The sequence below is a fragment of the Tauraco erythrolophus genome, chromosome Z (assembly GCF_009769465.1).
Source record: "Tauraco erythrolophus isolate bTauEry1 chromosome Z, bTauEry1.pri, whole genome shotgun sequence".
NCBI lineage: Eukaryota > Metazoa > Chordata > Aves > Musophagiformes > Musophagidae > Tauraco > Tauraco erythrolophus.
In genome coordinates, this window is record NC_141496.1 from 1,702,570 (window position 1) to 1,729,302 (window position 26,733).

A 26,733-nucleotide genomic window follows, 5' to 3' on the forward strand; every position below is an offset into this window, starting at 1 on the left:
CTTTAGGTACCAGAGGCTGCTAGAAGACCAACTATCAGGCAGTAAACCAAAGCATCACTCTGATCGCAGAGAAGGACAGCATTTCACCCCAGCTCAAGAAAGCAGCCATCAGCAGAGACCTTCACAACAGTAAGCCATGGGCCTTTAATAATTTATTAGGAAGACGCTGAAGAGATATGGCTTCTCATAATTGCCTTATGTTGGATTAATATGCCTTCGTTTAATCACTTACTGTCAATTAATTCTCCGTAGGGAACGGAGAAACCAGCACAGGTAAAGGCAGTTCCAGCTTTTTCTCTTGCTTTCGGCAAATTATTGGCTAAAAATTGGAGAAGTGAAGCAGAAGCAAGCTGAACACGCAACCGGACACAAGGCCACACTTGATATATCCCTTCATAGAGCTCTGATGGCCAACTTAGGCAACATACGGACACGGCAAGAATGATGTAGCGACAAAAATAAACTTGTGCAGGCAGTAAAACACATGATGAACAAAAAGAGAGACTTCAGTGACGTTGGGTAAGCAGCAAGGTGGATGCTCCCTTGCAACCAGTCTTGGTTATTTAGACAGACACAAGGAAAAGTAAGAATCGCTGAGGCTCGCTTGCCCCAAGACCAGCTCTAGGTGAGCTCCAGGACAGAGAAAATTAGGACTCTGTTCCTGTATTCCTTTCCCAACAGTGGAAAATACACTAAATTTATTTTGGATACAATGTCTTAGAGAACTTCCCTCAGTTCTCTTGAGGCAAAGACCTAATGTAGAATGTTGCCCAGAGAAGTTGTGGCTGCCTCATCCCTGGAAGTGTTCAAGGCCAGGTTGGATGAGGCTTTGAGCAATGTGATCTAGTGGAAGGTGTCCCTGTGCATGGCAGGGGGTTGAAACCAAATGATCTTGAAGGTCTCGTACAACCCAAACCCTTCTATGATCCTCCTCTTTCCTTATGAATGGAAATACCCCAGCAGGAGAAAGTAACAAACTCCTCAGCGTAGCTACAATCGCCTGGATTTACAGGACATTCCCTAAAGGAAAAGTGAATGGTTTGATGCAGTTTCAAAATCATACATTCAAATAAATTAAAAAAAAAAAAAGGAAAAAAAAGAAAGATAAGACTTGTTTAATGCAAAACACTCCTTTAAACAGTATACACCATTTTCTGATTTAAAGGTTGTGCTTGCTTTCTCAGGCCATCGGGATAATGTAAGAAATGGCAGGAAGACAAACTGCCTGCGGCAAAACTCGGGAGCACACCAAAGAGTACGTTCAGACAGGGTCACACTTAAATAATTCTCCCAAGTCTGGCACGACGGCAAAAAAACAAAGCGTTAGAATAGACATCGGCAGAGACTGATAAGAAAATAATCTACCTACAGCAGGTTTTCCGAGCTTGAGAAATTCACACCAAGCTGAAAAGACAAACCAAAAAAATCCACCACTCCATGGCTGGCAATCATAGAATCACAGATTGGTTTCGGTTGGAAGGGACCTCAAAAATCATCTAGTTCCAACCCCCCTGCCATGGGCAGGGACACCCTCCACTACACCAGGTTGCCCAAAGCCCCATCCAAACTGGCCTTGAACACTTCCAGGGATGGGGCAGCCACAACTTCTCTGGGTAACCTGGTCCAGTGTTCATCACCCTTAGAGTCAAGAAGTTCTTCCTTAGATCTAATCTCAATCTTCCCTCTTTCAGTTTAAATCCATTGTCCCTTGTCCTATCACTACACACCCTTGTAAAAAGTCCCTCTCCAGCTTTCCTGTAGGCCCTTTAGGTACTGGAAGGCTTCTAGAAGGTCTCCCCAGAGCCTTCTCTTCTCCAGGCTCAACAACCCCAAATCTCTCAGCCTGGCTTCAGAGCAGAAGTGCTCCAGCCCTCTCATCATCTTCGTGGCCTCCTCTGGACCCACTCCAACAGCTCTATGTCCTCCTTCTGTGTGGGTCCAAAGCAGGTGGGGTCTCAGGATAGCAGAGCAGAGGGGCAGAATGCCCTCCTTCAACCTGCTGCCCACGCTGCTTTGGATGCAGCCCAGGATACAGTTTGCTCTTCCTCGCACGTTGGCTTGTGGCAAAGCGACTTTCTTCACGATGCGTTTGTTGTCCCCGCCACCCCCCTTACACCAGAGATATTTTCTTATTAGTTATTCTCTCCGGCTGCATCGCTTCGTCCCTGTTTCCAAGGCGACAGACAGGAAGCAGGAGTTAAGCAGAATCTTTCATCTGGGAGGGGGATGATGGGAATGGATGAGGGAGTTTGAGCAAGGTCAGGCGTTTACCGCTGAATACAAATCTGTCACGCCTAATAGATGAAGCTCTTTAGTTTCGGAGCTACTCGGGCTGCTCCCCGGCATCCAAGGAGAAAATCAAAAGACGCTCAAGCATGAATGCCAATCAGCTTGTGCTGGCAACAATGATGTATACACATGTGCCATAGCAGCTGTACCAGGCTTGGCCACGGCTGAAAGGAGGAATTAAATAGGTGTCAATAATTGTAGAAGGTCAGCATCTAAATCCCTGAATACTAAATATATTTTAATAACATGGGACGGTGAAGCGGAGAAGTTATTAAGTCAGGAGGCTCAAGAGGCCTCAACCCGGAGTACAATGAGATGCCGGGGATGCGGCAGCGGCGGAAAAGCGTTGGCGTGTAGAGGGATCCTGAAAAGTGATGGGGACACCGAGAATGTATTTAGCAAATAGAGATCTTTTGGTTGGCCCAGTCAAACAGCCACAGCTATGCTGGTTGTGCAAAGATGGGGAACAAAGTGACGGCTGGAGCTGGAAGATTTGACGAAGGAAAAACAAGAGGGTGAGAAAATGCATCCCAGGTCATTCATGGCTGGTTTGACACAGCCACTGTAAGGGTGAAGATCTTAAAGCATGGAGGGGACAGGTATGTCAGGTAATACTGTCCCCTCCTAAGAACTGGGAATCCTCATTTGAGGTTTAGCATTGGGCATAAATCCAAAATACACTACTACTTTCAGCCCCAAAGCCTCAAGGCCAAGGAGGTGAAAGGATCACACTGTTCTTGTACTGATGGGGACATATAGAGAACAGATCAAGAGAAGCTCTAAGAAGAAGGACATGGGGGTGTTGGTGGAGGAGAAGCTCACCATGAGCTGGCAATGTGCACTGGCAGCCCAGAGAGCCCACCGTGTCCTGGGCTGCATCCAAAGCAGCATGGGCAGCAGGGCGAGGGAGGGGATTCTGCCCCTCTGCTCTGCTCTCCTGAGACGCCCCCTGCAGTGCTGCCTTCAGCTCTGGGGCTCCCAATACAAGAAGGACATGGAGCTGCTGGAGCGGGTCCAGAGGAGGCCACGAAGATGATCCGAGTGCTGGTGCATCTCTCCTATGCAGACAGGCTGAGAAGCTTGGGGTTGTTTAGCCTGGAGAAGAGAAGGTTCCAGGGTGATCTTATTGCAGCCTTCCAGTACCTAAAGGGGCTACAGGAAAGCTGGAGAGGGACTTTTGACAAGGGCATGTAGGGATAGGACAAGGGGCAATGGATTTAAACTGAAAGAGGGGAGATTTAGATGATATCTAAGGAAGAACTTCTTGTCTGTGGGTAGTGAAGCACTGGACCAGGTTGCCCAGAGAAGTAGTGGCTGCCCCATCCCTGGAAGTGTTCAAGGCCAGGTTGGATGGGGCTTTGGGCAACCTGGTGTAGTGGAGGGTGTCCCTGCTCATGGCAGGGGGGTTGGAACTGGATGATCTTGAAAGTCCCTTCCAACCCAAACCATTCTGATTCTATATGTTGTTCCAGAGACAGCAGAATAAATTGTGTCTGCTTCACCCCTCTCCTCAGCCATGTGCAAATTTGGGACTTTTCCTGCTAAATTTATATCCTTCAAACTGATGCGCTAGACTCAGGGTTGCAAAGCTCCACTCCCAAAGCTGAATAGCATCATTGGCTCCTCTGCTATTCCGGAGAAATCGATGGACAAGAGCAGCTCCTTCCTTTTGGGAAAACATGCATCACTGCACAAACCACTTCGTCTCCCTCCATCCTGCACTAATTATGAACAAAAAGCAGATGAAGTGACCAAACCTTTGGCTAAACTGAACCCTCTTTAGAGGATAATGCTTCAAACTGTATTTTTCTTGTTTATCTCCAGATTTAGAAACATAGGATCATTAAGGTTGGAAAGGACCTCTAAGATCATCAAGTCCAACCACCAACCCAATACCATCATGCCCACTAAACCACGTCCTCAAGCACTACATCTACACGTTTTTGGAACGCTTCCAGGCATAAAGCTAGTCTTTGCACGCCAAAGCCAAGACTTAACAGGATTTCAGTATGAAAAGGCATGGAGTAACTGCAAATCCACAATATTCCATATTCATATATGTACATTAATTTATATACGGCTTCATGTTTCCATGGAAAAAATTGGATTAACGTTAGCATTATTAAGCACGCCTTCAACATGCAAGAAAAAGATCTTAATTTAGGGGATAGCAGCAGGTTTGATTTTGCTTTTTACCAGCTTTAGGTAATTACACACAAGGATAAATGTCATGAAAGCAGCTTGATAATATATGGTGTCGCAAAAATACCAACAGCAGTAAAATATAATAAGGCAGATTCTAATACAAGCAGCAACATCGGAGCTGAAATCCAAAAGAGTTGTTTTCATTTGGAGCAGCTTCACATCAGAATAATTCATGCCAGAAGTGAGAATAATTCCTCCGGATAGACAGGCTTTACGTCGTCAGTGATTTTTAAGAAATGTATAAAGCAAAGGGTCCTAGGAGCAGGTGGAATACAGATCTGGGTAATGCTGGGTTTGGTTTGTCCTCTCGTTTCTTTGGTGGATTTTACTTAAGTCCGTCTGTCTGCCCTCATGCAGACAACTAAAACCAGTGGACTCCTGGCAGATGTTCATCAAAACTCGGCTCTTAATGACCTTTGGTGATGGAGATGCCATAATCTCTCAGACACAGTGTTTCAGTTGCTAAATTAAAACCTCTCAATTGTTTCAAGTCTTTCTCCTGTTCATGAACTTCTGATGATTCCCATGGTTTTCCTCTCCAGTTCTTTCAGTGAAGGACTCAAAATCGGAGACTGAACTTCATCCCAAGGCTTGGCCAATGCCAACTAGAACAAAAAATATTTCATGCCCCATCCCTGGCATTGTTCAAGGCTAGGTTGGATGGGGCTTTGGGCAACCTGGTGTAGTGGACGGTGTCCCTGCCCATGGCAGGGGGGTTGGAACTAGATGATCTTGAAGGTCCCTTCCAACACAAACCATTTTATGATTCTATGATTCATCTTGCCAACATCTGATTTGGCTTTTCCAAAGCTGTTTTAAGGAGGATTTATTTGAATTTATGATTTGAGATATAGATTTTTATCTGGTGATGGATAACAGAAATTAACTTACTACTTATTATTTCATAACCTGGCTTGAAAAAAATGATTGGATTTGATAGTCGTACCGCAGCAAAGGCTTTGCTTCACGTCATGCACGTGGGCTCCAGGAACACAGTGCTGCTGAAGGCAAATCACTGCTGCTGAAAAGAATCTACAGAATTAAATGTCGTCCTAATTAAGCCGTTAAATTCAGCAGGTTCCAGCTGCCTTTACCTCGGCACAACGGATGATGTTTTGGCCCGGCGCTGATTATTTCCCATAAAAGAGAAAACAGTGTCTCACGTCACCGGCACGGGTGATGCGGGGTCAGGCTCTCTGCACCCTCCCTGTGCAACCCATGTCATTAATTATCCTATTTCATGTAATAATTACAAAAAGGCACCCACCCTTCACCTGATTCTCCAGTTTTTTACCCAATTCCTGTTGCTTTCCAGGGTTAATAGCCGGTAAGAGACGCTTCAAAATTATTCTCTGTTCTTCCACATCACTAGATTCTCCAAATTTTGCTTTTTTCAACTGACACTGCTGGTGTAGATGTTTTATACGGACAACAACTGGGAACAGCTGCTGCTACCTGAAGGACAGTTACTAAAAGTTTTGGCAGGGCAAATCTTGCCAACTGTTTTTGTAACAAAATTGATAATACTTCCGAACAGCTCAGAAATCTGATGTACGCTAAATTACAAATAACGTGGGGGAAAAATAAAATTCGGAAGCAAAAATGAAAAGAGGTAAACAAAAGATATCTAAACCTTCCCTTAGTCCCATTTTTTTTTTTTTTAAAAAAAAGGTTAATGTAAGGATATTAAAAGTCTGAATTGCTTAAAAGCAGAGCAAAGCATCACTCTGGTCCTGCAAGGAGATGGATTCATTCCCAGGCAACCGTTGTAAATCAGGAAGACAGTCAAGTGAGGTCAGCGTGGCCAAGTCAAAAATCTGTATGTGTAGGACATCAATTTAACGTCCAGAATAGTTGACAGTACGATAATTTATCCAGTCACGAGATGCTCAGGAGCAAAGGGTCTTTTTTCGTGCTCCTGAAGACGGGAGGGACACACTGGCCCGTGTCCATCATGTGAGGCTACATCCTCCAATCTGGTTCTCGATTTCCCAGAACACCTGTAATTAGCCAACGTACCTCCCGACGATGAGAGATTCCTTCATGTCAAAGAGAACTGCAAAGCCATCGCACTCTAAATACAGTATTTTGGAAAGATTTTTAAGAGATTCTGCTCACAGAGACGTCACGAGCTCGAGGGGAAGCAAAAAGCACAAGGAAAGTCCAAGTATACGTCCTGCTCCCGCCCTACTTTTCTCAACAGCTGATGCTACAAGAAGGATAGAGAGGACAAAAATATGTATATTTTTTAGTTTGAGACCAAAGGAGAGGGAAGGAAATAATTCTTTTCCACAGTTTCTCTTTCCAAAAGATTCTTTTCCTTTTCACATCAATAAACTTGATTTTCTTGTACGTGATTTAAAAGCTTTTAGAGCCATCACGTCTCCCACCCATCCCTCCCTCAATTTTTTCTTAAAGAAAAAGGATTTGTTAAATGAATTTAACAGCTATATAGATGAAATCCCAGACTGTGAGCGTTGTCAGTTCAGACCTTTGCCGTTTCTTTCTGCAGAGCCCCGTGAATACAAAATAAAGCGAACTAGAAATACCTTTCACCCCCCAAATCCCCAGCAGGATTAGGACGCTTGGGTGGGATTATGGGTTCAAATCCCATTAGGTGGAAGATGGCGTTGCCATACGCTGGCTGCAGATGCAATTCCGGGGGGGAAAAAAATATAATGAAATTCCAGAATCTGTGGAAAGTAGACCCGCGAGAAGGAGATATCCTTCAAAACGAAATCCTTCAAAGGGAATAAAGACACCACGATGAAATTGAAAGAGGAAAAATATGAAACGGGTTGAAGGGATAATATCCTAAATACAAAAATTAAGAGGTCGCTCAAAACACCATGCGGATCAGCGCTGTCCTGGCTGGAGATACACCATCAACTTTGGAGTTGCAGGTTGACGACGCCAGAGGGACTTTCTCTACCTAATCAACCCCAAACTTTTCAAAATTAACTTCTACCATCACAAGGAAAAGAAGAGTAGATATAGATATCTATCTCGAGCTCTGCTACAGCGCTACTGAGTTCTTGACATCAGCAAATCTCAATTTCTGGTCCTGCAACTAGAACTGAAAGTGGATAAGTTTGAGGGAAAGAGGACTGTTAAATAATCATCTTTACAAAGGCATCGTAAGAGAATTTTCCATCTAACAGCACTGGATCGGAGCACAGATAACACCGTTCCAGTTATCCACGCAAGGAAAATCCTGCTTGTTTTTTTTCGGTGCATGTTTGATTTTGACATGACCAATTTCAGAACAGGCCACTAAATGTTAACTTTTGATGGCTGCACACCCAGTTCCTTGGAGAACTGGGGGTGTTTTCTGACCAAATAACACCCTCCACTAGAACAAGGTTACTCAAAGCCTTATCCAACACGGCCTTGAACACTTCCAGGGATGGGGCAGCCACAACTTCTCCGGGTAACCTGCTCCAGTGCCTCACCACTGCAAAGCGAGAACATTGCTGAATATAAATAAGAGCAAAGCACATTATAATTACAAATTTGGCTATCAGATGTACAGCTGGAAACCCAGAAATGATAAGCTGACACTGTCATCCCAACCCAGGCACCAATTAACATCTAACTGAGGCCACCGAGTCAGACACGGAGAAAAAAGTGGAGGAGAAGATGCCCCATCTCAGCGATTCATCTCCTAAACTTCTCAGAAATCTAATTCTGCAAATTCTTAGCCAATGACTCAAGATAAATAATTAATGGTTAAATGAGGGGCATGAAATTATTCCTAAATGATGACGGGGGAGTGGAATGGAAGAGAAGGAAGGGATGGAGGAGAGGAAGGAGGAGGATATTTATTTTAGAAATTTATTTTTTTTTCTTTTTCCTGTCATTCAGATAAGACATTTGCATTTCTAGAAGAAACATGCCTGCTTTTTTTTTTTTGTGATTTTTAAAATTTTTATTTTTTTAATTTTTGTTTGGGTTGGAATGGACCGTAAAGATCCTCTAGTTCCAACTTTACTTTAATTTAATTTTTTCCCCCTTTTATTACTCTCTGATCTCACAGATATAAATAGAGAATCATTGAATGGTTTGGGTTGAAAGGGACCTTCAAGATCATCCAGTTCCAACCCCTTTGCCATGGCCTGGGACACCTTCCACTAGACGAGGTTGCTCAAAGTCCCATCCAACTTGACCTTGAACACCTCCAAACCAACAGAAAAGGTCCTAATAGGTTTGAATCATCATCAGAATCAAAAGAAAGAAAGAAAAATGAAGTAAAACTCATTATCTTTGCCCGCAAACTCTGCTTTGATCTTAACAAGAGACCGTCTGCTCCTAAATCTCTAAACCAAGCTCATGCTGCCAAACTCAATTTGGGAGCTCGTTACATAAATCCATATTAAACTATTTAGTCTGTATTTAACACTGTAACAAGGAGAGTCAGGGTGAATTAACTGCATTTTATTCCAGGTGGCCGAGAGCCAAAGTTCGCTCAAGTTCTTTAAATTCTTTCCCCAGACTCTTTTTTGTGAGACTGAAAAATTCACTTTTTTTGCACGTAGGAGAGCGCACACAAATGCGGGATGGCAAAACTCTCTGTCTTATATCGTAGGTGCTAAGGAAATCAATATATTCTTGTCTTCAGAGCGATACACGTAGCACATTTTGTATCTCATACAGGTGCTCCATATATCGTCCTGTGCCATCACCCCCAAGTCTGAATAAAAACAAAACTAATATAATATCTGGTAGCTTCTTAAATAGAATCATGGAATGGTTTGGGTTGGAAGGGACCTCAAAGATCATCCAGTTCCAACCCCCCTGCCATGGACAGGGACACCTGCCACTACACCAGGTTGCTCAAAGTCTCATCCAACCTGGCCTTGAACACTTCCAGGGATAGGGCAGCCACAACTTCTCTGGGAAACCTGGTCCAGTGCCTCACCACCCTCAGAGTCAAGAAGTTCTTCCTTAGATCCAATCTAAATCTACCCTCTTTCAGGATACATCAAGGAAATCTCTCCCGCGACTAGAAGCAGACATTGAGGGTGTCGAGTCTGCTCAGATGGTGCTGAAGAACCATGTGCAATGGAGGGTGCCATTGTACACCATCTCCCTCTCCCTCCTTGGGTGCAGCACCCCAGAGTCACACACAAGTTTTCTATCCAAGAACCATCCAATAACATCCAAACCAGAGGCAGTGGGTGAGCCATAGGCTCGGTGGTCCGTAGGGTCCTTGGTCCAGTGTAGGAACTTGACCTCACGCTCTTTTATTTAGCAGTAGTCCACAAGGTCAGTAGAACTTGCATCAGATGCCTACAGAAGCCTTCAGAAAATAAATACATTTCCACATGCCAACAGAGGAATTCTACTGCATTAAGAGGAAAAGTAAAATAAATTTAAAAAAATATATATATATATTCTACTCTGAAATTTATGAGTGGGATCTTGAAATAAGTCTCTCACTTCTTTCTTCTGCTCTGTCTTGACCTATGCGATGCAAAGTAGCTCTGTGAAATTTGCTATTTCTAATTCAGGGCATAAAGAGGAGATTGAAGAGACGGCACATCCCCTGCCAAGGAAGACTCGGGATTATTAGCACAAGGATACATCTGGCCAAGCTCTTTTTGAAATTTCCAATAAAGAGGATTCCACATCGCTATTTTTTCACTGGTTTATCAAGTATTTAAAAAAAAAATCCACCCTCTTTTGCCTGATATTTGAAATCATGGAGTTAATTTCAGATTAATTTTAAGGCTAATGAAAAGCAAGATTAACATACACTGTTTGGCTTTGCAACAGACTTGCAGGGACTAAAAAAATCTCATTTTAATGGCAATATAAGCTCAGTTTCTTAGCATTGAGCTGGATTTTTTTTGCAGTTGTTTGTTTTTAATGAAGACGTAATCATAAAATCATAGAATGGTTTGGGTTGGAAGGGACCTCAGAGATCATCTAGTTCTGGCACTCCTGCCATGGGCAGGGACACCTGCCACTACACCAGGTTGCTCAAAGCCTCATCTAACCTGGCCTTGAATTTATAAATAATACTATAAATAGATAATTAATTATATATGATAATTATAAATAACACTATAATTATAAACAATACTATAAGTATAAATGACACGTGATATAAGTAATTATAAACACTATTAAATAATACAGATGATACAAAGCGAGGGGAAACGGTGCCTCACAAACTGTTTTTGTAATGGGAATTCAGGGAGAGTAAAAGGTTTTTGAAAATTAGTTGAGTCAACCTCTGTTTTCTTCCGGAAAGAAAAGGAATTTGAGGGTTTCCCAATCTGAAGTCTTATTCAAGAGAAATGCAGAGTCTTGTGCGTGCCAATCCCTTCAATCTGTTTGCTGCTAAGCTGCTAAACCTGACACCAGAAGGAGCTACGCAACTCCTGAGTAGAAGAATTAAAAAGAATGAAACAGTACATGATAAGAACGACCAAGTGAACAGCATGGAAAGCTGAGCCCCTGCAGTGGAGCTTGGAGTTAATCATCACTCAATGGGGACCAGCCATTGAGGACCAGGTCACCAGGAGCTTCAAGTCCTCCCTTCGACACCCATCTTCGGACATCCTCAAACATCAGGAGATCACCGGCGGATGGACGTGCAACCCCTTCTTCAAATAACTCTGCTTTCTTTGTTGCTCCGTTTGCCAAATTAGCGACTAACATCAAGAGCAAAGACTGATTTAGAGAGTTAGTACCAGCCATTGGATGAGGGTATCTTCAGAAGCTGAAGATTTGTCTAGCAAAGAATTTAGAGCAGGAAACAGCTCATAATTATCCTAGCATATCCGCAAGTTGATTATTTCAAAGCTATTTTTCTTATCTGATCTTCCACCTGCTACAATAAAACAATCCCTCCGTGCACCTCGCGAATATCTGAAGGACGGATCCATAGAAGCCGTCGGCGTAAAGCAAATAATTATCTGCGAGTTCTTTACGGGAAGATTTCCCTCTGGGACGCCCTCCTCGTCTGAAGTTATGTATGTCCATCACTCACCACTGGGCTGTTCTCTAGTCATTTTCTGAGGTGTGCAAATAACAGGTTTTATATAGCTATAAAAAAAGATGACAGGCAACAGAGATCTCTTTCAGCTGCTTTTTCTTGCTGAGAATAATTATCTTCTAGTAGATGTAAGGAGAAGTGCAGATTGTAGCCTTTATTCCTGGTGCCTGCTCAATATGACCGCGCGTTCCCGTAGACTGTGTAAAGTCCATAGGGGTAAATCGCCTTTTGGCAGAGTTAGGGAGAATCATAGAATCATAGAATCATAGAATGGTTAGGACTGGAAGGGACCTTCAAAGGTCATCTAGTCCAACCCTCCTGCAAGGAACAGGGATATCTCCAACTAGATCAGGTTGCTCAGGGCCTCGTCCAACCTGGCCTTGAACGTCTCCAGGGATGGAGCATCCACCACCTCTCTGGGCAACCTGTTCCAGTGTTCTACAACTCTCATGGTAAAAAATTTTTTCCTAATATCCAATCTGAATCTACCTCCCTCTATTTTAAAACCATTACCCCTTGTCCTATCACAACTGGCCCTCCTGAACAGCCTCTCCCCATCTTTCCTGTAGGCCCCCTTGAGGTACTGGAAGACCGCTATAAGGTCAGCCCGGAGCCTCCTCTTCTCCAGGCTGAACAGCCCCAACTCTTTCAGCCTGTCCTCATAGGAAAGGTGCTCCAGCCCTCTTATCATCTTCGTGGCCCTCCTCTGGACCCTCTCCAACTGGTCCATGTCCTTCTTATGTTGGGGGCTCCAGAACTGGACGCAGTACTCCAGGTGAGGTCTCACGAGGGCAGAGTAGAGGGGAAGAATCACCTCCCTCGACCTGCTGGCCACGCTCCTCTTGATGCAGCCCAGGACGCAGTTGGCCTTCTGGGCCGCAAGAGCACATTGCCGGCTCATATTGAGCTTCTCGTCCACCAGTACTCCCAAGTCCTTCTCCTCAGGGCTGCTCTCGATCCATTCTCCGCCCAGTCTGTATTTGTGCCTGGGATTGCCACGACCCAGATGTAGGACCTTGCATTTGGCCTGGTTGAACTTCATGAGGTTGGTACGGGCCCACCTCTCCAGCCTGTCGAGGTCCCTCTGGATGGCATCCCTCCCCTCCAGCGTGTCGACAGCACCACACAGCTTGGTGTCATCGGCGAACTTGCTGAGGGTGCACTCCATGCCACTGTCCACGTCACCGACAAAGATGTTGAAGAGGGCCGGGCCCAACACAGACCCCTGAGGGACGCCACTCGTGACCGGTCTCCACTTGGACATTGAGCCGTTGACCACTACTCTCTGAGTGCGGCCATTGAATAAACAGAGGAAGCTGAGCAGCACAGCGGCCTGAGAAACCCAAAATGTGTGAGTCGGAGATGATAAAAGACCTGAAATCCTCAATTCTGGTACATTTATTGGCTAGTTTTTTCATAGAATCAGAGAATGGTTTGTGTTGGAAGGGAGCTTAAAGGTCATCTAGATCCAACCCCTCTAGCATGGGCAGGGACACCTGCCACTAGATCATGTTGCTCAAAGCCTCATCCAACCTGGCCTTGAACACTTCCAGGGATGGGGCAGACATAACTCCTCTGGGCAACCTGGTCCAGCGTTTCACCACCCTCATTTTAAAAATTTCTTCCTTAGATTTAATCTAAATCTCCACTCTTTCAGTGTAAAGCCATTGACCTTTGTCCTATCACTACACACCCGTGTCCAAAGCCCCTCTTCAGCTTTCTTGTAGTCCCTTTAGGTACAGGAAAGCTGCTAGAAGGTCTCCCCGTAGCCTTGTCTTCTCCAGGCTCAAAAAACCCAACTCCCTCAGCCTATCTTCAGAGGAGCGGTGCTCCAGCCCTCTCACCGTCTTTGTGGCCTCCTCTGGACCCATTCCAGCAGCTCCATGTCATTCTTGTGTTGGGGGCCCCAGAGCTGAACACAGCACTGTAGGGGGGTCTCAGAAGAGCAGAGCAGAGGGGCAGAGTCCCCTCCCTCCACCTGCTGCCCACACTGCTTTGGATGCAGCCCAGGACACGGTTGGCTTTCTGGGCTGCCAGCACACATTGCTGGCTCATGGTGAGCTTCTCCTCAATCAACACCCCCAAGTCCTTCTCCTCAGGGCTGCTCTTAATCCATTCTCTGCCCAGCCTGTACTTGTGATTGGGATTGCCCCATCCCAACTTATTTCAGAGAAATAAGAACTATTTAAAACTGCATGTTTTTTCTCATGTCAGCAATCTCTTCCTAAGAGGGTAACATTCGAGTTGTTAATGGGAAAGAAAGAAAAAAGGAGAAGAAATGATCCCAAGTTCTGGAATCCACAAATGTACTTTGATTTCTTGACTAACGCCTATATGGCAGACCAGCTCCCATCACTTATTTCACCCCAGGTCATAATGCGCCGTTCAATACAATTCCTCTCCGGTCCTAATCTCAGCTTAAAATGATGCAAATTTTCTATTTCTCAAGGAGCTTGTTGGCTTTTTATAGTCTCAGTGACGCATATTGAAATCGGTTTGAGCGTCCTATGGCCACATCTGGAATCCTAAAAGTAGAAGCTATTATCTCGCGCGAGCTCACAGCCCATTTGGCTTTCACTTCTCATTTCGGTATCGTCCAATTCCAATTTCGCATTGCAGCTTTGACAAGAGGCAGATTTGGTCTCAATTTGAGCTCGTTTATAGTCGCTTTAACACTAACTCATGTGCTGCTTCTTCAGGTCCTCCAGTTAAAGGCAGTCGGCAGCTGATGGGAATCTACGCGTCTGCATAACAACAAGAGTAGTAGGAGCAACTAGGCTTATTATACTTTTCTACCTGAATAAAACTTCCAAAATCATAGAATCAGAAAATGGTTTGGGTTGGAAGGGACCTCAGATATCATCTAGTTCCCTAAGGGGAGATAACCTCATCATCACCTCTGGTGACTGCACAGAGGAAAACACTCATCTGGGAAGATCATAGAATCATAGAATGGTTTGGAAGGGACCTTCAAGATCATTTAGCTTCAATCCCCCTGCCATGGGCAGGGACACCTGCCACTAGATCATGTTGCTCAAAGCCCCATCCAACCTGGCTTTGAACACTCCACAGATGGGGCATCCACAACTTCTCTGGGAAACTTGGTCCAGTGCCTCACCACCCTCAGAGTCAAAAAGTTCTTCCTTAGATCTGATCTAAATCTCCCCTCTCTCAGTTTAAAGCCATTGCCCCTTGTCCTGTCACTCCACGCCCTTCTCCAAAGTCCTTCTCCATCTTTCTTGTAGGCCTCCATGAAGTACTGGAAGGCTGCTAGAAGGTCTCTGCTATGAGATCTTGCACTGCACTGGGTGGAGATTACATACAGAAGTGGGAATCCAAATAAATATCTGCCTCTTGATCCCCATAGCTGATCACCAACCTTAGCTAGATGATTAGTCCTGCACATCAGGGCGAGGAAGAAGCCCAGGCTCGAGAGTCATGCTAGAAGTAGGAAGATAATAACAATGATGACTCCATGGACATTAAATTTCTTTTCCATTTAATCCCCTCCCAAATCTCTCACTCAGCTGCCTAGTTTCATGGCTGCAAGATGTCCGTGGCATGAGCGTCTACAGGGAGAGGGAGAGAGGGGCTGAGAGGTTTCTAACAATTCCCCAGTTGCTACTGGAGTTGCTTCCAGGCAGTGGAGAGGAAAGAAAGAGGTGTATAAAAGAGATGCTGAATCACAAAGGAGGTTATCAGACTGGTTAATCAATCTCAGTAGGGTTGTCTCGATTGAGTGGGCTACCAAGATTCTGCTCTTCCCAGTCCAAATCAGAGAACATCACCTCGACATGGTCTCTCATTCTTAGCTCACTGGCATAATCCATGGGAAGTAGCAAGGGGAACCTGCAGGCCAGAGCAAGTCATTAATCATTTACAGCCCAGAAACTTTGAAAGGCTTTTATCCACATTTTTACATATCATCTGCCTTTAGATGAAGACATCTTGCTGTTGCTTAAAAACCCATCAAGCACTAAACATCTATGCTGCTGCACGGCGCAGTCCATAAATCCAAACACCTCTTCATATCAGAGCACCAAACAAAAGCATTCGACCTTTCAGCACGTAGACGGAAACCTTCTGATCTCAACGGTTGGCTGCACTTGATATCCCACTGGCAAACTCTTCTTTCTCTTTCTCTCTTTTTCTTCTCTTCCCTTTCCCCCCGAGACAAATGTTCTACAACAACTTAATACAGAACTCTGTATAATTCTCTGCTGCTTATGGACTATTTTCTACCAGCACCTCACCCATTTATGGTCACATCCTCATGTTTCAGCAGAATAAAGCCCAGTGATAGATAGTAAGACATTGCTGTTGGCTTCTCACGCAGGTGCAGGTGGCCTCCAGAGCCACTTCTAGGACGAGACCAGCATTTGTGATTGCCCCAGAGAACAAAATGCCTCAAAGTATCTGGATAGCCTGGACATGCTTTTAACTACAGCCAGCCAGCTGGATAAAGAAGAGGGAGTGAAGAAGAGTAGTTGCTCATTTGGGATTTTAGTGTTAATTGCATTAATTGCATCTACAATTCTGTATGTCCTTTGCATCTTACCAGGCTCTGGGATGATTAGCTGTGCACCGGCCTGTGCATTTCCAGCTTCGTTTTCAGCTACACACTGATAAAAACCTTCATCTGACTTTACCAAGCCCAGAATCCGTAAGTTGCTACCACCCTAGAGAGACAGCAAAAGAAAAAGAAAGGAAACGGAGAAAATTAATTAGAACAACACCATCCAAAGCAAACGTGGATTACAAAACCTTTCCAGAAGAGCTATTCTGTGAAATCTGGTCCTGTGTACTTCATCTCAGCCCCAGCTCCTACAGCTCCTGCTCCATAGAGGGCTGTAACCATAAGGGATTCCATCAGGAATCTCTTCACACATCGTGGTCTTCATGGTTTGTTGGAAGGACGGTGCCTACGGCCCATGGGTGAATCTCCTCTCTTGCACAGAGCCCATCCAACACCTTTCTCAAGACTTGACCTTCAAATTACAGCCATCAGACGAGTAGAATTTCGTCTTGGCCCTTCTGCTGCAGGCAAGGTTTCAAAGAACTTTTGAGTCTGCATCTTTGAACAAATACTATTCTGAAGGTCAAGCCCTCCTTATGGCTTGAAGCCAGGAGATCCTCCAGAAAAGGTCACTCTATGCTTTCTTCAATTGAAAGAGATTTAAATTCTGTTAGCACAAGTAGAAATCAACTATGTTGGGTAAAAAAACCCAAGTGAGGGGTGCGCTCTGGCTGAAACGTACCTTCTGTTAATTATTAAGTTGTAATTACGTCAAACGACCCTCATTGTTTGTAACCCACTTTGTCAGAGTACAACATCCTTGGAGAAGACATCTGTTATTTTTGTTCACAAAGGCCAACAGAGAGAGATGTCATTAACGTGGTAGACAACGTTATTAACAGCAACTCAGAGTACGACCTGGAGCTGCTACTCCTCCTTGAAAATACCATGTTGAGACCTTGCTCCAAATGGGAGACAACGTCAACAGACTTGACCTAAGACGTCTCAAGGTGATGTGCCTTATTTGTGTTAGGAAGCACCAGAAATCTTGGGTTTTTTGGGAAGATCCATGTGTTTATGAAGGCACTGACCGGATCAAATATAAGAACACATTTCACAACTCAACTTTATAAAAAAAAATTAAAATTCTAATAAGTAGAAACCAGATAATTACCACTATCTGAAAATAGTCACTAGGAATGACCACTTCTCCATTCTTGATCCACTCCACCGTAGGAACGGGCTTACCAGACACGGCACATTCAAACTCGATATCCATACTCTCGTAGGCGTAAAGATTTGAAGGGCGAATTAAAAACCACGGTGGAACTGCAAAAAAGACAGAGAGGGGAAGAAAATGAAAGTGGCAATGAGTGGATATAAATTAGGGCCTAGAAACTGAATAATTTCAACAAGCCTGAAGAATATTAGACACAAATAGAAAACAGATCTGTAATTCAAATTATTCTGAGTCTATTAAACACGAAATACGAGGGAAATCATTTATTCTAGAAAATACATTTACATAGTTGATGCCTTTTTTTTTTCCTCCAAGAGAAAGAATTAAAATCTGAATTTAGAAGACAGGCAAGACTTCTGTAGAACCAAATATATATATAATTGTCACTAAGGGGGTACAGTGGTAAGAAAATCTCCCTCGTGGCAAAGGATCAGATGCCAACAAGGTCCTACAAGTCAACACCCGGACCGACAAAAGACAAGTCCACTGAAAAATGCTAGGAAATTAGAAATATTTGAGGAGACATGTTTTCTAACAACCAAGAAAGATTTTGACTTCATTTACAGAAGCCGAGGAGATGATCAATAACCTGGAAATCTCTCCCTAGCCATCGGAAGACAAAAAAGGTTGAATTAAGTCTGCCAAAAACGAATTCTCGTTAAGCCGGCAATTATCTGTTGCCTTGTGTCACTATAATGTATTCACATTTTTCCAGTGTGCTATGTGATATGCTAATTTAATTCCATTTCATCATTATTGTGATACTACGAGGATGGAGATTCACAATTTAAGGAAAACAGTTAATAACATCACATTTCCAACAGGCCCCTCCCCGCATCATATGGAAAAACACACAGAAAAACTCGGCAGCCCATGTATATCACACCAGTTTCTGTAGGGGAGTGATGGACTCTTGTATCGAATATTCGTAGTTGCCAGGAAGGCAGAATAAATTAATTTCTAAGTGCTATCCATGACTTCTCATTTCAGACAGAAAATCCAATTGTATTTCTTGAGCCAGCGTTCCCAATGTCCGATTACATCTATAAAGCCGCAATATTGAAAAAAAAAAATCTAAAATAAAAGAAGGTGAAGATTATGAAATAAATCGTGCAGAAGCTAAGAAACACTGGAGTCGAGGCTGCCCTCATTTCCCTAACTCTGATCCCAGGTTTGCAAAGATTACAGCGCGCTCCTCAATTCCACGATCGAATTCCCTTTCATCAAAGCCTCCCTCGGTGCTCCAGGAGGACCCGTTTGCTGAAAGAACTATGGAATCATAGAATGGTTTGGGTCAGAAGGGACCTCTCTTCTTTCCAGTGTGTCGACCACAACACACAGCTTGGTGTCATCACCAGCTTTCTGAGGGTGCACTGAATCCCATCGTCCATGTCACTGAGAAATATGTTAAACAGCACCAGTCCCAGTACCAACCCCTGAGGAACACCACTCGTCACTGGTCTCCACTTGGACACCGAGCCACTGATAGAAACTCTTTGAGTGAGACCATCCAGCCAATTCCTTATCCACTGAGCTGTCCATCCATCAAATCTGTGACTCTCCAACTTAGAGAAGAGGCTGTCGTATGAGACAGTGACAAATGCTTTTGCCAATTCAAAGAGCAATTCAGGATTTAATTTCAAGTTTCATGCTCAGTCCACGGCTTCATACTTTCTAGTTTTCAAACTTCTCTCTGCAAACAAAATGATTAATTTCCCAATGGGATTTTTTTACTCTGGTTCCTATTTCTACAACACCTGCGTGATCCACAGATATTTTTAAACTCGTAGGAGCTGGACACTAAGAGGTCCTACCAGTCAAGCTACCAGTGAAAGGGCATAAGTACCACTCTCATTTTTCTTGTCCAGTTAGATACGATTTAGAGGGACCTCTGTGATATAGAGCAGGTTGCCCAGAGAAGTTGTGGTTGCCCCATCCCTGGAGGTCTTCAAGGCCAGGTTGGATGAGGCTTTGAGCAACCTGGTGTAGTGGCAGGTGTCCCTGCCCATGACAGGGGGGTTGGAACTAGATGATCGTGAAGGTCCCTTCCAACTCAAACCATTCCATGATTTGATATATTTAATAATTCAGGATACCTAGAAGCTCCCGATCCAGTTCAGATCAAACCCAACGCGTACAAATGAAAACTGAGGAGGTGTCTTGATAACTGAGCTGCCGCATTTCCTATCAAAAAGGCTCAGCCGGACGTGTGTGTCAGGCTCTTCTTGCTCTGACATCATATAGACATGACATTGGAGTCTCCAGAGCATGCAGCCCCAATATAGGAAATTTTGTAGATTATTTTTCAAATAAAACTTCACTCATAAGGAACCCTGGTAACTAAAATACTGATTAAGAGTTTTTTTTGAGAAATAGTATCGCTTAAGCTACAAATACACAAAAAGAGACAATTTAGTGGCCAAGTTATGAAGAATTAGCACTGTAGAATATGGCTCAAAGAAAAAAAAACCAAGCTCTTTGGGTAAGAAAAATCTGAAGAAAATAAATTTAAAACAAAATCACATTTACATGGTAATTTTTAACACTTTTTTTTTTTAACACTAGAGTCCTTGTATAATTCATTCAACAAACTCACATAAACCCACCAACATCTCTGCAGTTTACAAACCATCTAATTTTTCAGAGCTCTGACAAAAACATAAACTGCTCAATCTTCATTAGCGCGGTTTATTAACGATGTCACCAGAAGCCTACAATTAATTTATAGACTTGTAATTCACAGATTCCCACCAGTTATTCTTCACGACGCACGCATTCCAAGACCCTGATCCCGCTCACCTGCAACTTTTATTCCCTCTAACACAAATATTTCTCCTCCCTCCCATTTCTCTCCCTTTTTTCCCATTCCTGGCATTTTTCTACACTGCTAGAAAGCTTGAAACTTGCTTTTTTTAATGATTTATGTTCAGTATATGCATATCTGGGTATGGAGTTTCCTACAAAATCAATACATTTAACAATTCTAACGCGCTCACCACCGCTTTTCCTATACTGGGGTAAATGTGTCCTGGATTTTTCCTAAGGATAGCATTCAAGTGAATAATTTGCATAATTTGATGGAAATTATGCTGTATTAAACACAAGTAAGACGCTCCAAATAAGGTCAACGTAACACCCTAAAGCAGACAGATGTAACACATTTAGACTAGAAATATGTGTGTGTGTATATATAGAAAATAAACACATTTAGACTGGAAAAATATATAAATATAAAAATATCAGGTACTATAAATATAAATTCTACAAATATTTTATCTATCAATACATGTCAAGTGCTGCCATGTTTGCTCTCTATGTGTTTTTTCTTAGTCCTGAATATCTAAAATGTATTTAATGCAAAAAACCATCCTGTTTTCATGTTCCTTCTAATTACATTGTGGCGTTACAAAAAGGTTAGAACAAACTACATGCTTTTTTCCCCTAAAACCTTCCAGTATTTCATAGAAATATGCGTTTTTTTTTCAGGAAATAGTCTGTAAGTCTGGGTGAAAATCTTAAAATTCTATCTTGAGACAAAAATAATATCTTCAAAGGTTACGCTTCTTCCATATCACAACGAAAACACTTTTCTAAACTCTTCATTATTTCATGTCAACCAAACACCATCAAAACGCCCCAGTTGCAAACTGAAGATATTTTATGCCAGAAACTGTACCAAAAAAGGGAGGAAAAGCCCTAAAAGGTTAATGGACATCTATAAAAGACGACGAGGCCCCTGAGATTTTGGGTTTAATAGAATTTGTATCAGCAAGTCGCATCAAAGCCTTCACTTAACATCTTTGGATAAAGGATTAGGACGTGGCAGGGCTTTTATTCGTGTGAATGACGTAACTTAAATGAAATATGACTTAGGAACCATTTTGCAGCTATTGGGCTTGTATAGAAGCGTATGTAAAAGTTTGAAGTTCTCCGTATGACAGTAAACGCGCTTGTTGGGTGCTCAGTTACTGAGGTTGTCCCCCAGCAGACAGCACGTCGGTACGTGGCATCGCGAGCTTGGGAAGATCCAAAATGCAATAAAATAACTTATCGACCTGCCAGCAGATCCCTGACACCGAAGGGCGCTTCGTTTTCCGCAACGTAAGGAAAAAAAACAAATTTGAAAATTAAATTCAACGTGTGCACTCCCATAACTACAGCCTTGACCAGGCCCCTCAGATGAAGAACGTGGTCTAAAGTCTGTCCCTGCTGGGAGGTTGCTACTGAAGAAGGTCATCGTTCCACGTGATCTTCTAAATAACTCCTCAAAAGGAATGGGAATTCTGTGATGCCGCGGAAAGCAGAGGTGGGTCTTGGGTCTCAAATACCGGCTTTGAACAAACGAGCTTTTCCCTCTAAGGACCACAGCAGGGTGTATTTCTTACCAAAAATGTCAAAGATTGGTTGTAATGAGCCTGTAGCAGAGACCCAGGGACTAATGGAACACCTGCCAGCAGAAACAGCTAGTTTAGAGTTGGGTTGACCTCCTCTATTTCTAGAAATTCCTTTTGAGAGATGACAGCCACTCTTGGGACAAGACAAAACCAATTTAAACTCGGAGAAATGTCAGCATATCCTAAGGCAAAGCGTCTTCTCTTGGCGTGTTTGAATACGGGATGTGTTTCCACTGACCCAAGAAAGAGAACTGCTGTCACCAAGTGCCTAACCCCGTCAAGCCTTCGGAATGAGAAGACTTTCTTGAAGGGTGGCTTTGTCAATCTCAGAGAGTCTTTAAAAAAAATAAAAATCCCTTGTACTTCTCACCTCTATCTTGCCACAAATTTAAAATAAAGTCATATCGAGTGAACGTGCCAGGTTGTGTCTACCTTAAGTGGGGCCAGCACAATCTAACTCCAAGCCAACAACGTTCCTCCAGATGAAAAAATGACCGCAGAATTGGATTTTTAGATGAATATAATTTTAAAAGATATTTCTAGATGTATTTACCAGTTTTATTTTCCTGCTATATATGGTAATTCAGGATCTGTGTTATTATGACAAGAAATTAAAGGAAAAAATAGAAATGATGTTACAACGCACAAACGGTTGGAAAGAATATGAGGTGTAACAATTAATATTCCACTAAAGTCTCTTCAAAATACAATAGATTAAAAATCTTCTGATCTTTTACCATTGCTCTGTACTCTTGTTTTACTCTAAACTCTATGCCTGACAGGTAGAAAGACAATATGATCTCAATATATCTCCCCCCAGACCAGCCTCAAAGAAATAGAAGAAAAATGAAGCTGTTATTCAATGTAAAACTTCATTCCTCACCTAAATAAAGGTACTACTCCTCTTACTTTAATGATTTAGATTATTTTCATGCTGCTTTGGTTCTCAACATGAAGGTCAGCTTATATCATTACTCCCCAACAGCAGAAGTTGGGTTCCCAAGAGGAAAAAAAAAAGAATCAAGTCACCAAAAATTCAAATGATACATCATTGCAATCCCATGGGCATGAAGAGAGAAGATGCGGATATAACTAACATTCTCACTGGAGATACGCATCTCGCTTTGTACTGAACGTATTAAAAATGAATTTTAATCCGTTTCAATCTCCGGTTCTGCAGCTACCTAAAATATATCCTTGTCTCTCAACGTAACTTGGGAGGAGCCTTTAAATTTTCAATGTCGCCCATGGTCTCAAAAATATCTGTACAATAAAATACCGGGAGCTGAGGGGAGACTGGGGAAAAAAGGCTACGAAAGCAGAAGAACCATCAGAGGGGAAAGCGAAGAAAAGATCATCGCTTGTTTCCCACTTTGCATTTTCTAAGCCAACAGAAGAACTCCCAAGTTTTTCCACTCTATCACTATATAAAGGAAAAATAATCAAATTAAGAGGTTTTTATTACCCATATTATTAAGCATCCTTCTATTAATGACTGCACCGATGACATGCTTAATGAAAAATACAACTTCTTTTTAATAAATAATGATGAAGGTCTTTCACCATGATGTCTGGAAAAAATATCGTGAAAAGCAAAGTTTAACATTGTTCCCACTTCTGCTTCTGAAGGTCGAAATCCTTCTGAAACACTGTGATGATCTGTGTTTTACTTGAAGAGTGAAAAGTCTTGATCTTACCTAATAAATAGGTACCTTCTCATGGATTTGAAGAAGTCAGCTCCTCAGCCCAGTGAAGAGGAAAAGGCGACACTTGATATAAGGAAAACTCATTCTTAGCTCTGTGTTGGTTCAAATTGCAACCATGTCATGAAAACTCCAAAGGAATAAGATTCCTTGTAAAGTTTTCAGACGGATTAGAGCAGTAATGAAGGATGGGTTTGCTGCAGGACCGTACCTCAACAGGAAAGATGACACGCACTGATAATGGACAACCTAGGATGGGAAAACTAATGTCACAGATACCTGTTAAATTTCTAACTACCTTAAAGATTTTATTTTATTGCTGCCTTCATGACTTACGGTACAGACAACAGTTATTGACCACACGCCATCTTCCCCAGGAACAAACAAGTGTTTCATAATTGGGTATTGGGTCAAACTTCATCTTCAGATGCAGTAACGTTATTTCTGTCAAGCCCTGGGCAACAAGAACACATGTATCAAAGACCAGGCGTTCTGATGGCTAACACAATTCCGACAATTAGCTAAACTTTGAGTAAAGAACACGAAAGAAAATCCAGGTGGCGAGAAAGTTCCAGGTAGAGCTGAATTATCTCCATAATTATTATTTTCTAAAATAATATTGTAGGGCTACAAAGACTTTACAAGGTCTTACTTCTATTTTTTCTTTCTTTTCCTTCAAAAAACCCATCAAGATCCAACAGCTCTGACTTAACTCAAGAGAAGTACTCACATGCACCAACCTTCATCTCACCAAAAAAGGAAAAAAAAAAAAAAAAAACCGGAATATTCTACAACATTCCCTCCGACGCATCTGCGCGAGAGATTTCAACTTTCAATATCCCGCTCCGAAAAAGTATTTGTGGTTGGACAGAAACGTAACTGTTGACCCTGGATGCCGCACGATCTCTCTCCACGATACGTTACGGATCAGTGAAGGATCTTTTCTGGAGCTCTTTTCCAAAGATTTGGCTTGACACCAGCATCTACCGTAGCCATCAAGATTTGACAATCGCCAACTAGAACGTGTTTCATTTTGGGATCTCAAAGCTCTTTGTAGCCGTTAAATAATTCACAAGCGTTTTACAGATGGAGATGCACGCGGAGAGTCAACGACTTGCTCAAGGTCATGTAACGTATCGGTGGCAGCTAATTAAAAGCCAGTGTAATTAATAGATGGCCCTGTGAGATTCCTGGATATTTAAGACTCTAGCTGGAAGATAAAGCCACTTCTTGGCACTAAAGCTTTCCCAAGTTTATTTTGGGAATTTTGCACTGAAAATCATTTCCAGGATCTGCAGATCTTCACTGTCATGGTCTCCAGTGAAGTCACACCAGTCGGAGGTTGACGTCATTGGAGCAGGAGTCTGGGCTCTATGCTGGGTAGTGGGGACCAGCTCTCGTTTGCCAGTGAGTCCGTTAATGAGGCAGCACTCCCCTGCTCCGTACCGCTCATGTCCTCATTAAGGTTAAAAGCAACTGCTGTAACCTCATCAAAAAGAAAATTGGAGAGGTTGAAAAGCGAGAAAAAACACAGTCGAAGCAAGGGGAGCACGACATGAGTTTATTACCCTCTCTGTTGCAGTCCTGATCTCTAATAAAGGCTTTTTTGTTGTTGCTGTTAGTCACGATTTTATTCCTCTTCCACTTTTGTGATGCACTCTCGGTGCGAAGGGACATTTTGTGGCTTTCCCTGTAGGGTACAGCACCATTATCGGCAACATGGACAGTGGGATAGGACCATGGCAGGGAAGTTGGACCTAGATGATCTTTAAGGTCCCTTCCAACCCAAACCATTTTATAATTCATGAAGTACTGGAAGGCTGCTAGAACGTCTCCCTGGAGTCTTCTCTTCTCCAGGCTCAACAACCCCAACTCTCAGCCTGGCTTCAGAGAAGAGGTGCTCCAGCCCTTGGATCATCTTTGCAGCCTCCTCTGGACCCACTCCAACAGCTCCATGTCCTTCTTATGTTGGAGACCCCAGAGCTGAACGCAGCACTGCAGGGAGGGTCTCAGGAGAGCAGAGCAGAGGGGCAGAATCCCCTCCCTCAACCTGCTGGCCACACTAACAAAAACTTTTCATTCCATTTTAAAAACCCAGAAATATTCATAACAAATTGCTGGCTTCTGAGCTACCACGTCCCCAGGTACATCACAAGACAGCGTTTTCTCCGGGGTACAATGCCAGCGTTCTCCCGGTCCTCATTTCCCTGTCTCCTAACTCCAGTGTTCATCTCCTTTGAGGAGGAACTGCTCCTCAACCCAACCATGTGAACGAAGTAAGCCCTGTAAAGCTGAAAATATGAGTTTTATCCCAGCCCTTCCATGATTAAGGAAGAGTTAGGAACTATAGGCCAACAGCTGATGGGAACCGTGGTCACTGCGAGGTTATCACGTTCAGAAGTCGAACGAAAATATACTCTGCTCCACTCTACATCAGATGAACACCAGCTCCTGTTTTAGATGTCAAGCTACTCAGTGGCTGTGTAGCTCTCTGTCCATCCTAGCCTTTAAATAATTAAATAAAAAGATATTTCATCCTTCTCATAGAGAAGGCTAAAAGCTCACGAGCACTAGGTCATAACGAAGGCATCTAAAAGCTCCATTTAATTTCAAAACTAAAAGCATTCACTAGGCAGATGATTTCTTTTGGTTGATCTGGTTAATGAGCCCACCTGCCAACTCTGCTCACAAACGTGAGCAAAAGTAGAATAGGAATTATGGAAAAGAACCAAGGCGGCTTTCGGTGCAGCTGGCATGAAGCTCCAGCTCCACTGGCTGCTCTGGAATGCGATGACCTTTGTTCTCGGTGCTATTTTGAAGCATAGATAGATGAAAGGGACTCGAAGCAGCCCTTGCTGCTACAGATGCTCCATTACACGATCTCCCTCCTTCTGCTCTGGGTGAGGCAGTTGCATTTGGATGAAAGAGAAAAGGCTCAATGAGCTCTAATTTGATTAGCGAGCAAAAATGGAAAAAGATTTTCAAGTAATCCAAGGTCACGGAGAACAAAAGTGACTGAGGTATACATGGACCAAAACTGAAACCAGACAGTTCTTCTCTTGACAGCAGCTAAGTTGTCTACTCCGGGAATCAAAAGCTCAACTCTTTGTTTTCTCTTAATTCACCTGAAAAGCCAAGACTAAAGCAGCTGACAGCTCTTGTACTGCATGGTGAGACGGAATGGGGTGGAGAACCTCCTGTCCTGCAGACATTACTGTACAGACCTTCCTACAACCCTCTTTCCCCCAGATTCCCTGCATGCAATCATCAAAATAGAGGGGGGAGGGAAAGCCCACAGACTGTTTCGGCAAAGCACAGAGGGAGATGGGCAACTCTCCTAGGAAATCTGCAAAAAAAAGAGGTGATTGGTGACAGTCAACATG

At 43.1% G+C, this 26,733-nt stretch overlaps 1 protein-coding gene across 2 annotated transcripts in view; it reads right to left on the reverse strand.

Annotated features, from left to right (window-relative positions):
- The window catches only part of DCC (DCC netrin 1 receptor), a 561,273-nt gene that overhangs the window by 161,018 nt on the left and 373,522 nt on the right, over positions 1–26,733 (reverse strand). For both annotated transcript variants that reach the window (XM_086628967.1, XM_086628964.1), the window contains exons 6-7: positions 17,188–17,342; positions 16,056–16,176 (exon numbers count right to left, since the gene is read on the reverse strand). In XM_086628967.1, coding sequence (XP_086485093.1) covers positions 16,056–16,176; positions 17,188–17,342 — 276 coding nt within the window. The remainder of the gene's footprint in view (positions 1–16,055; positions 16,177–17,187; positions 17,343–26,733) is intronic.